Raw genomic sequence first — 15,415 nt, 5'->3', positions numbered from 1 at the left:
TCTAATGTTTTCCTCACCCTAACCATAACCCTAGCCATGGCCCTGACCCTACTTGGGCATAAATGCTAGTTCTGAGGACACAATGTATTTGGGACACATGACTGATGCAAGATTACTCAGCCAGAAACAGAAAAAGAAGTTGTGACATTTGCAATGACTGGGATAGAATTCAAGTGTAGGATTGTGGGCAAACACCTAATCATAACCCATTCTATCAGCCTAGTCCTGAACACAATCCATATGCCTATCCTAACACTTGCTCTCAACTCAACCCTTTGGTAGTGCTTCAAAGTACTGATGGACAGGCCACTACCATCCCCTGGTCCCACTGCAAATGGCACAATTTCTGGGGATTTGGGCCTAGGTAGGGTCAGAGTCATGACTAGAATTAGGGCTAGCACCTAGTCAGATGGTAGTTGTCAATCCACAGGCAGTGCGGAACCCTCCACAGAAGGTTGAGTTGAGGGCAATGGTCAGGGTGAAGGTCAGGCTTAAGTCTAACTGAATAGCATTTGGGCCGTTCTTCCATTGTCCCAGTGTTTTTTGAAGAATAGAGCCTGGCTTCCACTGAGATGACTGATCCACACCAACCTCCTGGTCAAATGGTGACTTGGTCTCACCACTAGTGTCTCTTTTTTTGCAGTATGTGTAGGCTGAGAATCTTTAAGTTCTGCTCTTGTCTGCTCAGCAATTCCACCTTTAAGTCATTTTTTTCCCCCACATTTCACCATTAGCTGTTAGGAGGAGCTGAGCCACACCTTCCACACTTTATTTAGAAATCTCTTCAGCTAGGGGAGCCTGGGTGGCTCAGTCAGTTGAGCCTCCAACTTCGGCTCAGGTCATGATCTCACAGTTTGTGGGTTCAAGCCCTGTGTTGGGCTCTGTGCTAACAGCTCAGAGCCTGGAGCCTGCTTCAGATTCTGTGTCTTCCTCTCTTCCTGACCCTCCCCTGCTTACGCTCTGTCTCTCCCTCTCTCTCTCTCTCTCTCTCTCTCAAAAAATGAATAAACATTTAAAAATTTAAAGAAAAAGAAATTCCTTTAGCTAAACATCCAGTTTCATCACCTGCAAGGTCCACATTTCATGAAATATCAGTACACAAACACAATTCAGCCAAGTTCTTTGCCACTTTACAGCAAGGATCACTTTCCTTCAGCGTTCAACAACAAGCTCTTCATTTCTGTGTGCCATCACCAGAATGGCCTTCACTATCCATATATCTACCATTTATGACCACTAGGGGTTCTCTAAGAAGATGGAGGCTTTCTCTATAGCTCTCTTGTTTTCTTTCTGAACTCTTACCAGAATTATTTTTTAAAGGTTCATTTGTGGAAATGTAGGCATCTCATTTTCTAGCATGCATCTCAAAACTCTTCTAGCCTCAACCCATTGCCCGTTTCCAAAGCCACTTCCACATTTTTAGGTATTTATTACAGCAGTGTCCCATTTCTTGGTACCAATTCTGACTTAGTCTATTTGGGCTGCCATAGACTGGGTGGATTAAACAACAAATATTTCTTTCTTACAGTTCTGGAGACTGGGAAGTCCAAGAACAAGGCACAGGCAGATTTTGTGTTTGCTGAGAACCCTTTTTCTGTTTCACAGACCGTCATCTTCTCACTGTGTCCTCACATGCAGAAAGACAGCAAGAGAACTCTCTGGGGTCTCTTTTACAAAGGCACAATCCCGTTCATGAAGGCTGTATCCTATGACCTTAACACTCCCCAAAGCCCTACCTCCCCATACCACCACGGGGTTAGGAATTCAACATATGAATTTGGAGGAACACAAACATTCAGACCATACCAGCCTCCTTGCCATCACTTGGTATTACCAGTCTTCTAAATTTTAGTCATTCTTCACAGTGTGTGGTGGTATCATATTATGATTTTAATTTCTATTTATATTATTTTAGTTTGCCCTGAATAACTTTCTTATTGTGCAGATCTGCTCGTGAAGAATTCTCATGGTTTTTGTTTGTCTGAAGTCTTCGTCTTTAGTTTTAAGAGAGGGGAAAGGTAATTTGGGGCCTCAGTTCCTCTTACCTACTTCTCACTAAGCAGAGCTCCTATGCATCTCTGCCACATGGTTAAGAAGTTTGTGCAAAGCCCCAGATGCACTCCCTGTCCTTAGAGGCTTCTTGGAGAATCTGGCTGGGAAGTCCTGATTCCTTTGATCTCTGTTTGTGTTAGTGAATATAAGGTGGGATCTATGTGGGTTTGCAAGTGGGAGAGGGTATGAAAAAAAGAAAAGTGTGGAGTTTGGGTGGTAGGATGAGTGTGTTCATAAAACAACAGTGACTTCTTTTGTCTGTGCTCTCCTAATGGTTCTGGGACTGGGAATGATACAATTATTCTTTATCCCTTTTGTTTTGGGGTTTTCCTTGAAGTCTAATTATAGGTCAGACTGTTATTGTCTAGAATTGGGGAATGAATATCATTTCACTGTTATAAAATAACATGCAAAGAGCTGGAAACTGATTACTCCACCTGAACCTTAGGCCTCTTTTATTTGACTCCCACCGACAACCCTAATCACTTTAACAACTGAACTACTTCAATACCAGAGGAGAAATAAAGAGGAGCAGATGAGAACAAGGCAGTAGGTCACCTAAAAACATCAATATCAGACACTTCTGGTGCTGGCCCTGGGACCCCATGCCCTGGGGAGGGAAAGAGGTGTTAGGGCTGCAGCAAGAAGCTGAGATTTGGCAAAGCAGCAGAGAGCCCAACCTTTATGAATCTCCCGCCTCTCACAATTGCAACACGTAGCTCATGTTGGGCGATTAGATCCCTCTGCCTGCCCCATCATGGCACTGGAGAAGGTGCAGGGCAGTGGCTCAGGCCCTAGTTAGTAACCCCACGCTCCCGAAGTACAGTTAAGCTTTCATCAGCTAATGTGGGTGGTCAGTTTGTAGCTGGAACTCCATCCACTAGGAATGCCAGGAAGCGCGGGGCAATAGGTATCCTGGAGTTGTTCCCGGAGAGCTAGTTGCCTTTGGGGCCCTCTGCTGATATGCACCTTGCTTTTGTGCAGGAGACACTCCCACCTCGCTCTACACGCTCTTTCCTGCCTCTTGGCGGTGTTCGATGTGCGGGCCAGCTTCTTGGGTTTACTTTTCCTGGCACTGCGAGACAGCCTTGTCTCCAACCAAGAATGGGGTGGAGTTTACTCCAATTCCGTTGAAGCACACCAACTCCAGGACCAGTCTGGGCCTGGAGCGCCCTCTGGCGGTGCTGGGTGCCGGGCCTGGACCTCCGCGCACAGCGCCAGCCTTTGGGTTTGGTCTTCTGAATGCGCTGGACAGCGCCTGCCCGATGGTGGAGCTCTGAAAACCTTTCTGCCTTGATTATTACCTCACCCCTCTCCAGGTCATACACGGGGAGGCGCGACGCAGCCTTAGACAGCTGCTAGGATGGGCGTGGTGGGCGTCCAGGGAGAACCAGTGTGCTGCTAAGCATAGCTTCGTCAGTGTGGACATGTAGTTGCTGGGCCTGGAGTCATACCTGTCATTTTTCTCTCAACTGACCACTGCCAAGAGGGCTTGCTTGACCTCTTGGTGTTCCCCAGCCTCATCACCATCATAGCTGAGTCACTTCTTTTCCTGGACATTGGAGCAGGAGGGGTGTGGCTGTCTGGGGGAGCTGGGGGGGGGGGTCTCCCAGAGTAGAAGGCTATCTTTACTGCGAGGAGTGTGCATGGGAGAAATTCCACAAACTTTCACTTTTTGCTGATGTCATAATCTCTGGACCCAAAGGTAGAGGAATCAGCATGGTTTGGATATGGGTGAGATGGGGTTGAGCCCTGAAAATTGTGGAGACTTTCCATGGTCTCAGCCTCTAAACACAACTCACAGGAAAAGTCTGGATTGGGCAGTGGTGATGTCCATACTCAGAGAATTTCTACTGGGTGCCATACAGGGCACAGGATTCAAGTGTGGCCGGGACAAATCACTGACCTTCTCTGGCCTTCCCAGGTATGCGTGGACCTTCTGGAATGGCTCTGGTATGTATGCCAGAGAATGCTTCTGAGTGTTGGGTCAGGGTAGACATGTCTTAGATTTCAGGCCAGTACTGGTCTACACAGGGGCAACTGCATGCCAAGGCAGGTAGGGACCCATGCTACTTCAACACTAAAGACTGGACAGCATCCTAGGGACAGTTTGGCAAAGCCAAGGGAGGGATGGATAACTGTTCTGCCCACCTGATTGTGGCCCATAGAGGCTGATGGCAGAACCCTTTTGGAGGGGACTGAGTTTTGGGACCCTGGCCTTGAGGGACTTGGGGCCTGACACCTGCACTTATAGGGTTCGGACCCAAGTTCCAGGAATTACAGACTCTGGATATCACATAAATAACCCTCTGTAGTGCTTCAAATTACAAACATTTTTACACATGGTGTTCTCTCTGCTTCTCAACAACTCAGGAAGATAGACCTGAAAATCCACACTAACAGGTAAGGATCCTCAGAGAGGGTAAAAGTCACATAGCCAGGGAGAGGTTTGAACCAAGACTTAAACAGCTACCTTAGCCATAGCAGATTTATCCACAAAGACAATGACAGTCATGTAGGGCCCTTAGAGTAGTGGGATCCTGTGGGCTGATGGGCCAACACAAAGGAGGAGGCACTTAGGAGTGAGAATGACTTATGGCCCTAGGTGGGCACAATGTGGGGTGGGAGCCCTGGTTAGGCTGGGCAGTACTGAGGGCTTCAAGGAGACATAGGCTGTCAATAAAACACGACCGTCTATTCCTAAAGCCTGAGGTGCCACTCAAGGCCTATCACAATTCACCTATCCAGACTTATTAGGCCAGGTCCCCATCTTTGGGCCAGAGCTCACTCATCTGTTCCCTGACCAAGATATCCCACGCAGGGCTGTGACTTGGGTGAGTCAAGTGAAGAGTGTATGTTGTGAAATTTGAAGAGGCACTCTCTCAGGGCTGTGCAAGTGCAGGCTAACACCGGCAGGACCCTAAGACAGAGTCTCTTCTCTTTCATCTCTCTCTCCTGCCTTAGGTCTAAGCTTTGAACTCCCAGAGGGAAGAGGCTGTGGCTGCTACTGCCTGGGTGTCCCCAACCCAGCCTCTGGGCAGTGCAGTGCTGTCACTTGGAGCTCAATAAACATTTGGCAGTTGTCAAGTCTCATCTTTCTTCCCTGAGAGAAAAAGGGCCTATGCTGGGAAAAGCACATGTACACCACTCGATCTAACCGATGGATCTAATTGGCCAGGGTCTGGACTTCTCATTTGCTAGACATAAGCAAATGAGATGTGGGGGGCCAGGGTAGGGGTGAGAACCCAGTGCCCTTGCAAGATTCAGAAAGTCCAAGCCAGAAGGTAAAGGACATTTAGTCCCACGTATTCTTTTTACATGTGGGGCAACAGAGCTGGAGAGTGACAGTGACTTGCTCCAAGCCACAGAGTACCTTAGAGACAGGGACAAGGCTACATAACAAGTTCTCCGACGACAACTGTGACCTAATCCTGGAAGCCAAAGCAGCTATTGGATGCACATCGAGTGTAGCGACTGTCTACTTATCAGGACTGGAGCAATGAGCAGGATCGATCCATTGCTTTTGACTGCCAGTAAGTGCTGCTCGCCGATTGGTCCGGTTTAAGGAAACGGGGGGGGGGGGGGGAGGGGCGTGCACGTGGTACCCTCCGTCAGAGACTGGCGCTTTCGGGTGAGAGTGAGGCCAGGGAGCGACCATGGCGTCGCTGAATAGTAGCGCTGTCGTCTGCGTGATTTGCTTGGAGAAACCCAAATACCGCTGCCCCGCCTGCCGCGTGCCCTAGTGAGGGTGGGGGTCGTGGGGGAGGAGGCCGGGTGGGGCCTGCGGGGCGGCTCGGACACCCGGCGGGGGCTGCGGGAGGGTCCGCGCGGCTTTCCGGGCCGACGAGGTCGTGGCCTCTGTTGCAGCTGCTCCGTGGGATGTTTCCGGAAGCACAAAGGTCAGGCCCTGCCCCCCTCCCCCCCCCCCCCCCCCAAACTCCCGAGTGCTGGCAACCCCCGCCTCGCCCCAAGGGGAACTTCTACCTGTGAATGCTTCCTCGGGTTTCGAACAGTGAAAACTTCTGCTCTGCCTTTTCTTTTATAGACTTTTTTTTTTTTTTTTTAAAACAGTGGACTGCTTTGGCTGTCAGAGTCGACCCTGGTAGTTTCTTCATCTTAGTATTCTGACGCAGAAGCTGCTCTTGCTGAGGTTAACAAGAACGTTTTCTTTACTTTAAAATGTTTTGTTAGTGGGACGCCTGGGTGGCTCGGTCGGTTAAGCGTCCGACTTCGGCTCAGGTCATGATCTCACGGTCCGTGAGTTCGAGCCCCGCGTCGGGCTCTGTGCTGACGGCTCAGAGCCTGGAGCCTGTTTCAGATTCTGTGTCTCCCTCTCTCTCTCTGCCCCTCCCCTCTTCATGCTCTGTCTCTGTCTCAAAAGTAAAAATAAAACGTTAAAAAAAATTTTTTAAAAAATAAAATCTCCTTTAAAAAAAAATAAAAAAATAAAATGTTTTGTTAGAAACGAGGTAGATCTGTTCACTGTAAAGAGTGATTAGTCTACATTTTAACTCCAATTCGGGGTCTCTTAGCCCTCAGGGACCCTTTCCAACGACTTTATGCTGGGTTGACTCTTTTGTTAAAGTTCCTCATTGGTTTCTTGCCTCTAGTGTCCTCCCTTCCAGACTCGGACTCAGTGGTCCTTTTCAAGCTGCTTCCCTCCCCGTTTTTGTTTTTTACCCCTAATGTCCCTGGAGCATTTTCAAAGGAAACTTTTTGGATCAAGATAGACAGGAAAGAAGTAGAACTGCTTTGCTGGAAATAGGGTTGTGGAGCCGGGATGGGTAGGCTTTGCTCTGGCAGTGCAGCCCAGGGTGGCCCAAGAACCCCTAAGGCAATCTGAGGTAATCTGGAGCTTTTAACTGTGTGGCCCTGCTGCCAAGGTTTTTCCTGAAGTGCACATTTGAGTAATTCATTCCCTTGAAAACTCCAGCCACTCTAGCAAAGGAAATTAGTTGGTGGTTCTTAACTTGGGTATTGCTCTCCCTAGGGAGATGCACTGTTACAATGTTTCTGTTTCACAGTAGCTGATGAGGGTTGGGGGCACTTCTGGCAATTGATATTGACTCAGATAAACACCCTGTGGTGTGTGAGACTCACACCATTTCGGCCCTGAATACCACAGTGCCCTTGATGAGGGAGAGACACTGGTCTTGGGAAGAAAGGCCAATCTTCTGTATGGCATTCTTTTGTTCTTCCTCCACTTGTGTGGGCCCCAGCCTCCTGCCAGGCCTGCCCTCTCAATCAGCTGGTAGTTGCTTATCACCATGTCCTTGCACCTGACCCTATTCTTTCAGGGGTCTGGTCCAGCCATAGACCTTTCCCTCTGCCAGGAATGCTCTTTCCACCTGGCAGTGCCTCCTCTTTGTCTCCCAGCCCTCTCAGGTGATGTAGATCAGACTCTTCTCCATCTCTCTAGCCACCATCCCTAAGACTCAGCCCATTGAGGTGGGCCTGATGACTTCCATCTGTGTAATCCCAGTGGCACGTGGCACATGCAAATTTGGTATCTGAAACTGCTGAGAAAATAGTTTGGTAATTGAAGTCAGTGTGCTACTTGATCTTGGTGAAAGCCCTGTTAAGTTCAGCAGGGTAAGGAGAATGGGGATGGACCCTCGGGTGCATGAGGCCTATTTCCTCCACCCTCTGCCAAGCTCAGGGTTGCTTGTTTTCTGGATACTGCCCTTTGATTTGAACCCTCACTTCCTTTGCATCCATCCGTCTTCATCCCCACCCACATCCCTTACCTGGAACATACCTAGGTGCTGCTGGCTTGGTGGAGAGATGTGGCCTTGTCGTTAAAGTACAAGTGACGTGCATCTGATTTGTGTCTCTTTCAGAGCAGTACAACTCTAAAACTCTTATTGAGAAAAAAAGATCAGCTGTTACTGCAAAAACTATAAAGCCTGCAGAAGACAAAGGTGGATTGGTTGATTTCAAACCAGCCAACCTAGGAAAAGGTTTCAGGTAAAAGAAGCCGAAAGGAAAGAGATGTGGGTTGGGGCAGGGAGTCAGGAATGATGGCACCTTCCTTAGCCTGGAGCACCAGGAGTGGGGCACCTGTTATGTATTATAGAGCAGCCTGAAGGTATTGTTAAGGACAAGAAACAAGGGGGGAGAGGGGATAAATGCTGTAGCTGTGGTTTGGGAATGAGGGGTGGACCCTGCTGGCAGGATCCTTCTCCAGTCATGGCTTCAGTTCTCCCTCCACGGTCCTGGCTGGAGCTGTCAGTTCACCTGAGCTAGGCTCAGATGGGCGGCTGCCTTTGGCATAGGTCACCTTCCTGCTGCTGGGGGCTCCTTGGGATTTATTGCGAGAGTGGGCTGTCATCTCATCCATCTATCCAGACTTCAGTATCTCCTGGATGTCATGCCAGTTTTTGAAAGCAGTCCCTCCTGGTGCCTGAATATTCACAGCATGGGAATAGCCTGTTTCTGCCCTTTGAGAAACTTCTTTGTTGGGTTCAGGCAGTGCCAGAAATTTCTGGCCATGCTGAAAGCACAGGGCATTCATGTTAGCAGGTTTTTATAGAACACCTAGTTTTTTGGCCCCTGACAAGGCTGGAGCCATAGTGAGGGGAACTGGGGTGATAAGAATTAGAAAATCAGGCTCCTGGCCTAAAGAACACAGAAACATGTAGAACAATATGTGAACACTAGGATGTATTTATTAAAGTCACCAATTCTTTGCTTTCATTTTCATTCCCTTTCTAAAAAGAGGAATGTTGGTACAGTTATAAATTCCAGAAAAAATTACTTTTGTTTTGTCTATACCTACTTACTCCTGTCACTTGTGTGCACATTTTTAATCTACTGCAGTAGTTGTTAAAATATGGCATCTAGGTTTTGCTTCTAGTCCTAATTAGTTGTGTTCTGTATTCCTTAGATGATGATGACTCTATAGATGATTTTCTCAATAGTGATGAGGAAAAGGACAGTTTCTTTGCAGAATTTCAAGAATTTAGGTAAGTCTGTGCTGTGTTTACTTCTTTGTCAACCACTGATATATTTAATCCAATGTGTAGAATGTGATTTTGTTATTAATAATTAGTTGATCCTTGAACTGTGCAGGGGTTGCATGCCCCCCTCCCCCCCAACTATCATGCAGTTGAAAATCTATATAACTTTTGACTCTCCCAGAATTTAACTACTAATAGCCTAGTGTTGACTGGAAGCCTTACCAATAACATAGTTGATTAACACATTTTGTATATGTATTATATGCTGTCTTCTTACAATAAATAGGAAAAGGAAATGTTAAGAAAATCATAAGGAAGAGAATACACTTACAGCACTGTATTTATGGGAAAAAAATCTGTATAAGTGGGCCTGTGCAGTTCAAGCCTGTTGTTCAGGGTCAGCTGCACTTGAGTATGACATGCAGAGCCCTTCAGTTGCATGATTCTGTGAATATTTACTCAGGGCTTCAACACCTCCCAGCCTGCCTACAACTCTCTTGCCCTGGAATCCTACTGGGTTTGTGGGTTAGCAAAATTCTCCTCCTTCAAGCCTTGGTTCAGGTTACCCTTCCTTATCTAAACTTCACTTTTTGTCTTTCTCAGAAGTAAGCATTTTTTCACCTTTCCATGGGGCCTTGTAATGTACCACTTATTTTATAGTAATTTCTCTCTCCCACACTAATTTGTAGGGCAAGGGCCTGCATTTATTCCCATGTCCCCAGTGCTCCGTATATAGTCTAGCCATTAATGTGGACAGAGCAATCCCAGGATCTGGTTTTTCAGAGGGATGTGGGTGTTAACAGTGCCCAGCATTTGTGTAGGACTGTGCGGTCAGCCCTTATAGCAGTTCTGTGTGTGACTAGTGGGCCAGTGTAATTCCTAAAGATAGATGGGAGTTTCATTGTTCTCATCGTAGGCCTACTCTGCTTGGCACCCACTCCCATGGTAGTGATTAGTTATACTGAGGGTGAAGCGGAGATATGAGGGTAGATACGAAAAGTTGTATAAACTGCAAACGCAGATATGAATGTCCGTTCATTGCTACTGATCCTGCTTTGTGAGGATCAAGCACTTGCTTAAACAACATTCAGGGTATGTAGTGTAACTGTCCTTACCCAGTGAGAACCTTCAGGCCTATGAAGAACAAAAACATGCCAACAGCTTAATGCTATTGTTTTCTGTATTTATCCCAGTAAGCTATTTTTTCCTAGTTGAAATGGCCTAAAGTTAAACTATTTACAGAGATGTCATGAACAAGAATCTGTGATGGCGTTTAACTTGGAAATCGTCTGATAGGCTGATCTCACCTTATTTATGTGAAGCATTGGTTCAGTTCTTGGTTTTAAAGGTTAAAGGGATACAGTTCTTGATATTTATTACATTAGATACATTTAGCTTTTAACTATCTCCATCTGTTCCACTGAACTCACATTGGCTTTCTTGTTCATTTTTAAGGGGAGTCTGCAGCATTAAGAAGCCTACTGTTCAGGGGTGCCTGGGTGGTTCAGTCGGTTAAGCGTAAGTGTCCGACTTCGACTCAGGTCATGATCTCGCAGTTTGTGAGTTCAAGCCCCACATCGGGCTCTGTGCTGACACCTCAGAGCCTGGAGCCTGCTTCAGATTCTGTGTCTCCTTCTCTCTCTGCCCCTCCCCCACTTGTGCTCTGTCTCTATCAAAAATAAATGTAAAAAAGAAGCCTACTGTTCAGTCCACACCTTAGACAGTTGATGGTCAGCCTCAATCAGGGGGACAAGGCAAAGCTCATGAGGGTCTACATGCAGGAGCCCTTGTTTGTGGAGTTTGCTGACTGCTGTTTATGGATTGTGGAACCATCCCAGGATAAGGATTCTTAAGATAGATTATTGTGTTGCTTGCTCAATCATGTGCATAGCTCTCAGAACCTGCCCACTCCTCCTCCCAGGAGAACAGCTAGTGTGGGGCCCTGAGCAGGAGTGTGACTTCCAGGGTATAGGCCAACTGACCTAAGGTAGGCTGCACAAGTCTTTATCTCAAGTCCCATGGGCGTGGATTTCAGATAAGATGTGGATACTCAACATGGCAAACCCTTTATGGAGAGAGAACTTGACATTTAGGTGGTTGTCTTTAAATGTTTTAATTTGGGTACAGGTTAGACATCACATACAATACTGTTTGTCAAGTTTTATACCCATTTGAGTTAAAACTTGCTCATTGTTGCTAAATAAAATCAAGATATGGTTATTCTCTGGTAAATTGCATTGTTCATCCTTAGGTCATAAATGCTTGAAATTACATTAAATAAACCAACATACTAAATAAGGTTTTGTTCTTTTTAAAGGAACTAAATGCAAATAACCCAGTCGAAATTTTGGGGTTAACTTCAAGCTGACATGGCCTGTTCTGTTTGCAGGGAATCGCAAGTGCCCCGGTGCAGTGATGAACCACACCAGTGAGTCGGATCTATGAAGGTAGTAAAATGTGGGAAGTTCTCCGTGGCCCTGAGGTTTCTTAGTCCTGGTTTGGTAACCAACCCATGACACCTGTCAGGGCTTGAGATGTAGATGGGAGCCCCATGCCACTGGTGGCTGTGTCAGCTCTAGGTTGCGGGCGGGAGCTGTCACTTGTTCACGTGTACTTAATGTTGCTGTGGGAGTAGTTTGGCAGCTTAGTGTTGATAGAATGTCTTTGGCAAGGCAGCTGGCAGGAAAAGGCCTTTTGGACACAAAGGCACTGAAGGATTGCTCAGCCTAGTGAGGCTAGGATGTCAGAATAACTCACATGTGGCCCAGGCTGTGTCTTTCCAGCAGAATCTGATTAAAGCCAGTAACACTGTGGAGTGAAGGTTCAGGGCAGATGTCAGCATAAGGCAGTGGAGACTTCCTGCAGTGGAACTTGATCGAGCCCTAGGGAGAGAGATACAGCTTACCTCTGGTTCCTAGGAGTGCCAGCTGTACGGGTGCCTAGAGCAAATGCTAGAAATGCAGGTATGGACAAGTACTGGTATCATTCAGTTAACGTTCTTTTCTCATTCTAAACCAGTGGCAAAGTCCAGAGTCCAAATATTTAATTTTATATTAAAATACAGAATTTCACATCCATTCTGTGTGATGCACAAGGGAGCTCTCCCCTACAAGTAGTATTTATTAACTGTCATACTCGTAAAACTGTTTACAACTGGAAGAGCAAACAGTTACACTTCTGTTTATACTCTGGCTAGCCTGCATGCTGTCATGGGAGATTTCATCCAGATTATGCCCTAGAGTAATTCCTCTGGTATGGAAATTCACTGTTTCCTTCTGTTTGCCTTGTCAGTGTCACTTAATCCTTGCTGTGACCCCATGTAATAGGTGAGTATTAGCCTATGTTCTACGCTGGCTGACTTTTACTCTGGCTGCCCATACTATAGAAACAGCTCTTGGACCACTGACTTACCTGCTTGTCATTTGCTCTGCTGGAACAGGAGATAAACCAAATGATAATTTGACAAAAGTATTAAACCCAGTGCTATTTGAGGGAATAAGCTATCATCATAACCCAGATTTTTAAAAAGTGGGACTAATTAAGTGGAGATTCAGAGGAGATGCTAGAACACTCAGACGCAGTTTTTAAAAAGTTGAAAGGGCTCTGGAAAATTCCTAGTTGTAATGATGGTAACAACCTGCCTGCAGCCAGCTGGGAAGTGCAGGCTTCTGGTTTCCTGAGCAGCATCAGGATGGCTCTGGTCCTAACATTAGTCCTGTTCCCACTGGGGACTCATGGGCTTTGCCTCCTGCTTTCTACAAGGGACCCAGAGCCATGGTGGGCAGGACCACCATCCTGTCACACAGCTTACCTGAGGCAGTGCTCGGATGGATGTGACACCAGCTTGTTCTTGTGCCGTCTGGACTGCGTAGCTACTGGGGTTGCCCATGGGGAGCTGGAGGCAGGCCCAAACCACCAGCTTCCTCTGAAAGCCACGTACACCCACAGCTGCATTGGCCAAGACCAGGCCCAGGGGCCAGAGGCGGATTATTGCTTCCAGGGGGCTGGTCTGTGCCTGGGGCAGCAGGAGGGAGCCCAAGGGAAGGGGAACTTGAGACACGTGTTTTTCTTGCACACCATCCAGTTCTTTAGAAGCAAGGAAGGCCATTCTGATCTTAAAAAAAGAATGCCACTTTATAGCTTTCAATTGATTAGCTCTCTTAAGGGAAACCAAAACTATCTTTAATAAAACAGCTTAACAAGGTAAACTGAAGGGCACCTAGCTAGTGAACAGCTAGATACCTTCAACTAGACTGGCACCATGTGGCAGAACTTTACATCCAAGGCAGATGTACTTAGGTCTTACATGTGCTACTTTAAAAATAATAACCTTAAGATCTAATTGATATGCCACAAAATTCACCCCTTTAAAGTGTATATATAATTCCGTGGTTTTTAGTATATTTCCAGAGTTGCTTATGCCACTCTGTGTCCAAACCACCCTGCAGTGTCGGTGGTATTTTATACAAGAGAGTATACCAGTGTGCAGTGGCAGGGTCAGCATTCCACCCTGGGGCCACCTGATACCAGACTACCCACTGCCCGTCCTGACTGCTGGAGTCAGATACTCACCCTCCATTTCTGCCATGTGCGTTTGATGGCCGTGGCAGCTGCGTGCATTCTCTGGATGTGTTTCCGAGCTAACCAGGAACGAATGGCTGAGGTGTTTTGCCCAGAAACAAAGAAGTAAATGAAATGTTTAGAACTGTTAGTAGCCTGGCTCTGCAGCAACACCCAATCTGCTGAAGAAGTTTGGAATAGATACTTTTTCAATGAATGGCTACCTTGTGCCACTATGTAGGGTAAGGAGCTAATAAAGAGAATACCTCAAGACAACCTGGCTCTGAAGAACACCCCTCACACTGTTTAGACTGGGAGAGACCCTACCTGGAAAGGCAGCTGGGAGACTTACCTGCCTCAGGCTTTGGCTGGGGCAATGCCCAGGGGAGAAGAAGTGTCTCTTATCTGGGGAGTCTTCAGTTGAATTTGTTTGCTGGCTTTATGAATTCACAAATGGTGACCCCACCATGCACCCACATGTTGGTAAAGGTAATGACTACTGGATGGCAGACTGGTTGGCAATTTTTGTTTCCTTCTCTTGCAATTTCAGCATTTTCTGGTTCTTTATGGTACCATCATATTCAGAAAAAGGACTATTCCATTAAATATTAATATTTGGGTTCTAGAAAACTAAAAAGTTTAAAGACAAATCTAAATCTTGTTATTTCACCAACCCTGACGGTTCTATAATGTTTCCTTATGCAATTGTTTTATGCCTATACACACAGAAACACGCCTGAGGAAGGTGGCATCGCCCTTGACGTGTGGTTTGGCATCCTGGTTTGAACGGAATACTAGAAGTAGTTTTGGTTAAATTTAAGGTATTATTCAAGGGGCGCCTGGGTGGCTCAGTCAGTTGGGTGTCCGACTTCGGCTCAGGTCATGATCTCGCGGTCTGTGAGTTCGAGCCCCGTGTCAGGCTCTGTGCTGACAGCTCAGAGCCTGGAGCCTGTTTCCGATTCTGTGTCTCCCTCTCTCTCTGACCCTCCCCCGTTCATGCTCTGTCTCTCTCTGTCTCAAAAATAAACAAACATTAAAAAAAACAAAAAACAACAAAAAAAATCTTAAAAAATAAAATAAAATAAAATAAAATAAAATAAAATAAAATAAAATATTATTCAAAAAGACTTCTTAGCTGGGGCTCCTGGGTGGCTCAGTCTGTTAAGCATCTGACTTCAGTTCAGGTTATGATCTCGTGGTTCATGAGTTCGAGCTCCGCGTTAGGCTCTGGGCTGACAGCTCAGAGCCTGGAGCCTACTTCAGATTCTGTGTTTCCCTCTCTCTCTCTGCCCCTCCCCCACTCATGCTCTGTCTCTCTCTCAAAAATAAAAAACATTAAAAAAAAAAAAAGATTTCTTAGCTGCATCATAAGAGCGGTCCATAATAACAGCTGTCAGATATTTGGGTTGTTATTCTAGTATTTTTATTTTCAAAATAAGACTGCTGTGAACATGGTTCCTATATCTCTTTCTTTAATGAATCAAAACTGAAGGTCAGTTTTACCTTCTTACACTCAGCAGGTAATGATTTATCATATAGGCAAAGGAAGACGGCATAAACCGCTCTCTAGGTCTGGGAAAGGGGAATTAAAGGCAAATTTATAGCCTCTGCTGCCTACAGAGCACCCCACCCTTATTTGTGGTGTGACCTGGCTTCCATTAAACTGGAGAGACACTCTGGGTGAGGTGAATCAGGATTCAAGTCCCAGGGTACCATAGGCTTGTGCTGTCGAGGTCTTGACGCTGGGACACAGCTTTAGTATATGGGGGTTCAAGCAGCAGCATTTCAAAGGAAACCTGTAGTGTGCAAGGTCTGCAGCAGCTGACAGGGACTGCATCCAGGTC

At 46.4% G+C, this 15,415-nt stretch overlaps 2 protein-coding genes and 1 long non-coding RNA gene across 10 annotated transcripts in view; 2 read left to right on the top strand and 1 right to left on the bottom strand.

Annotated features, from left to right (window-relative positions):
* The first annotated feature begins 3,684 nt into the window (after positions 1 to 3,684).
* On the top strand, positions 3,685 to 5,192 carry LOC125151573 (uncharacterized). Its single transcript, XR_007146868.1, has 3 exons — positions 3,685 to 3,976; positions 4,426 to 4,455; positions 5,017 to 5,192. It is a non-coding gene; the product is annotated as an uncharacterized LOC125151573 (long non-coding RNA).
* Positions 5,193 to 5,693: 501 nt separating this feature from the next.
* Positions 5,694 to 14,080, top strand: LOC125151572 (zinc finger HIT domain-containing protein 3-like). Its single transcript, XM_047832805.1, has 4 exons — positions 5,694 to 5,794; positions 5,920 to 5,951; positions 8,939 to 9,017; positions 11,401 to 14,080. Exons 1-4 carry the CDS (start codon positions 5,709 to 5,711, stop codon positions 11,441 to 11,443), a joined length of 240 nt encoding a protein of 79 aa, XP_047688761.1. The 5' UTR covers positions 5,694 to 5,708; the 3' UTR covers positions 11,444 to 14,080.
* The window catches only part of MYO19 (myosin XIX), a 31,774-nt gene continuing 27,467 nt past the window's right edge, over positions 11,109 to 15,415 (bottom strand). For 6 of the 8 annotated variants that reach the window (XM_047832782.1, XM_047832788.1, XM_047832785.1 and 3 more), the window contains 3 exons: positions 13,584 to 13,669; positions 12,823 to 13,125; positions 11,109 to 11,893 (listed from right to left, as the gene is read on the bottom strand). In XM_047832782.1, the coding sequence (XP_047688738.1) occupies positions 11,765 to 11,893; positions 12,823 to 13,125; positions 13,584 to 13,669 (518 nt within the window). In that variant the 3' untranslated portion in view covers positions 11,109 to 11,764. Of the gene's footprint in view, positions 11,894 to 12,822; positions 13,126 to 13,583; positions 13,670 to 15,415 lie in introns of those variants that run through there. The other 2 variants (XM_047832787.1, XM_047832789.1) reach the window with 2 other exon arrangements.

The sequence above is a fragment of the Prionailurus viverrinus genome, chromosome E1 (genome assembly GCF_022837055.1).
Source record: "Prionailurus viverrinus isolate Anna chromosome E1, UM_Priviv_1.0, whole genome shotgun sequence".
Taxonomy (NCBI): domain Eukaryota; kingdom Metazoa; phylum Chordata; class Mammalia; order Carnivora; family Felidae; genus Prionailurus; species Prionailurus viverrinus.
Note: the sequence above shows the minus strand (reverse complement) of the source record. Positions and strands in the feature narration are given on the sequence as shown.

What these genes read in the sequence shown, in the direction of transcription:
- LOC125151572 (XM_047832805.1), top strand. Translation starts at nt 5,709, where the DNA reads ATGGCGTCGCTGAATAGTAGCGCTGTCGTCTGCGTGATTTGCTTGGAG. An exon ending in CCCGCCTGCCGCGTGCCCTA is followed by an intron (nt 5,795 to 5,919) that starts GTGAGGGTGGGG and finishes CCTCTGTTGCAG; the next exon opens with CTGCTCCGTGGGATGTTTCC. An exon ending in ATGTTTCCGGAAGCACAAAG is followed by an intron (nt 5,952 to 8,938) that starts GTCAGGCCCTGC and finishes TGTATTCCTTAG; the next exon opens with ATGATGATGACTCTATAGAT.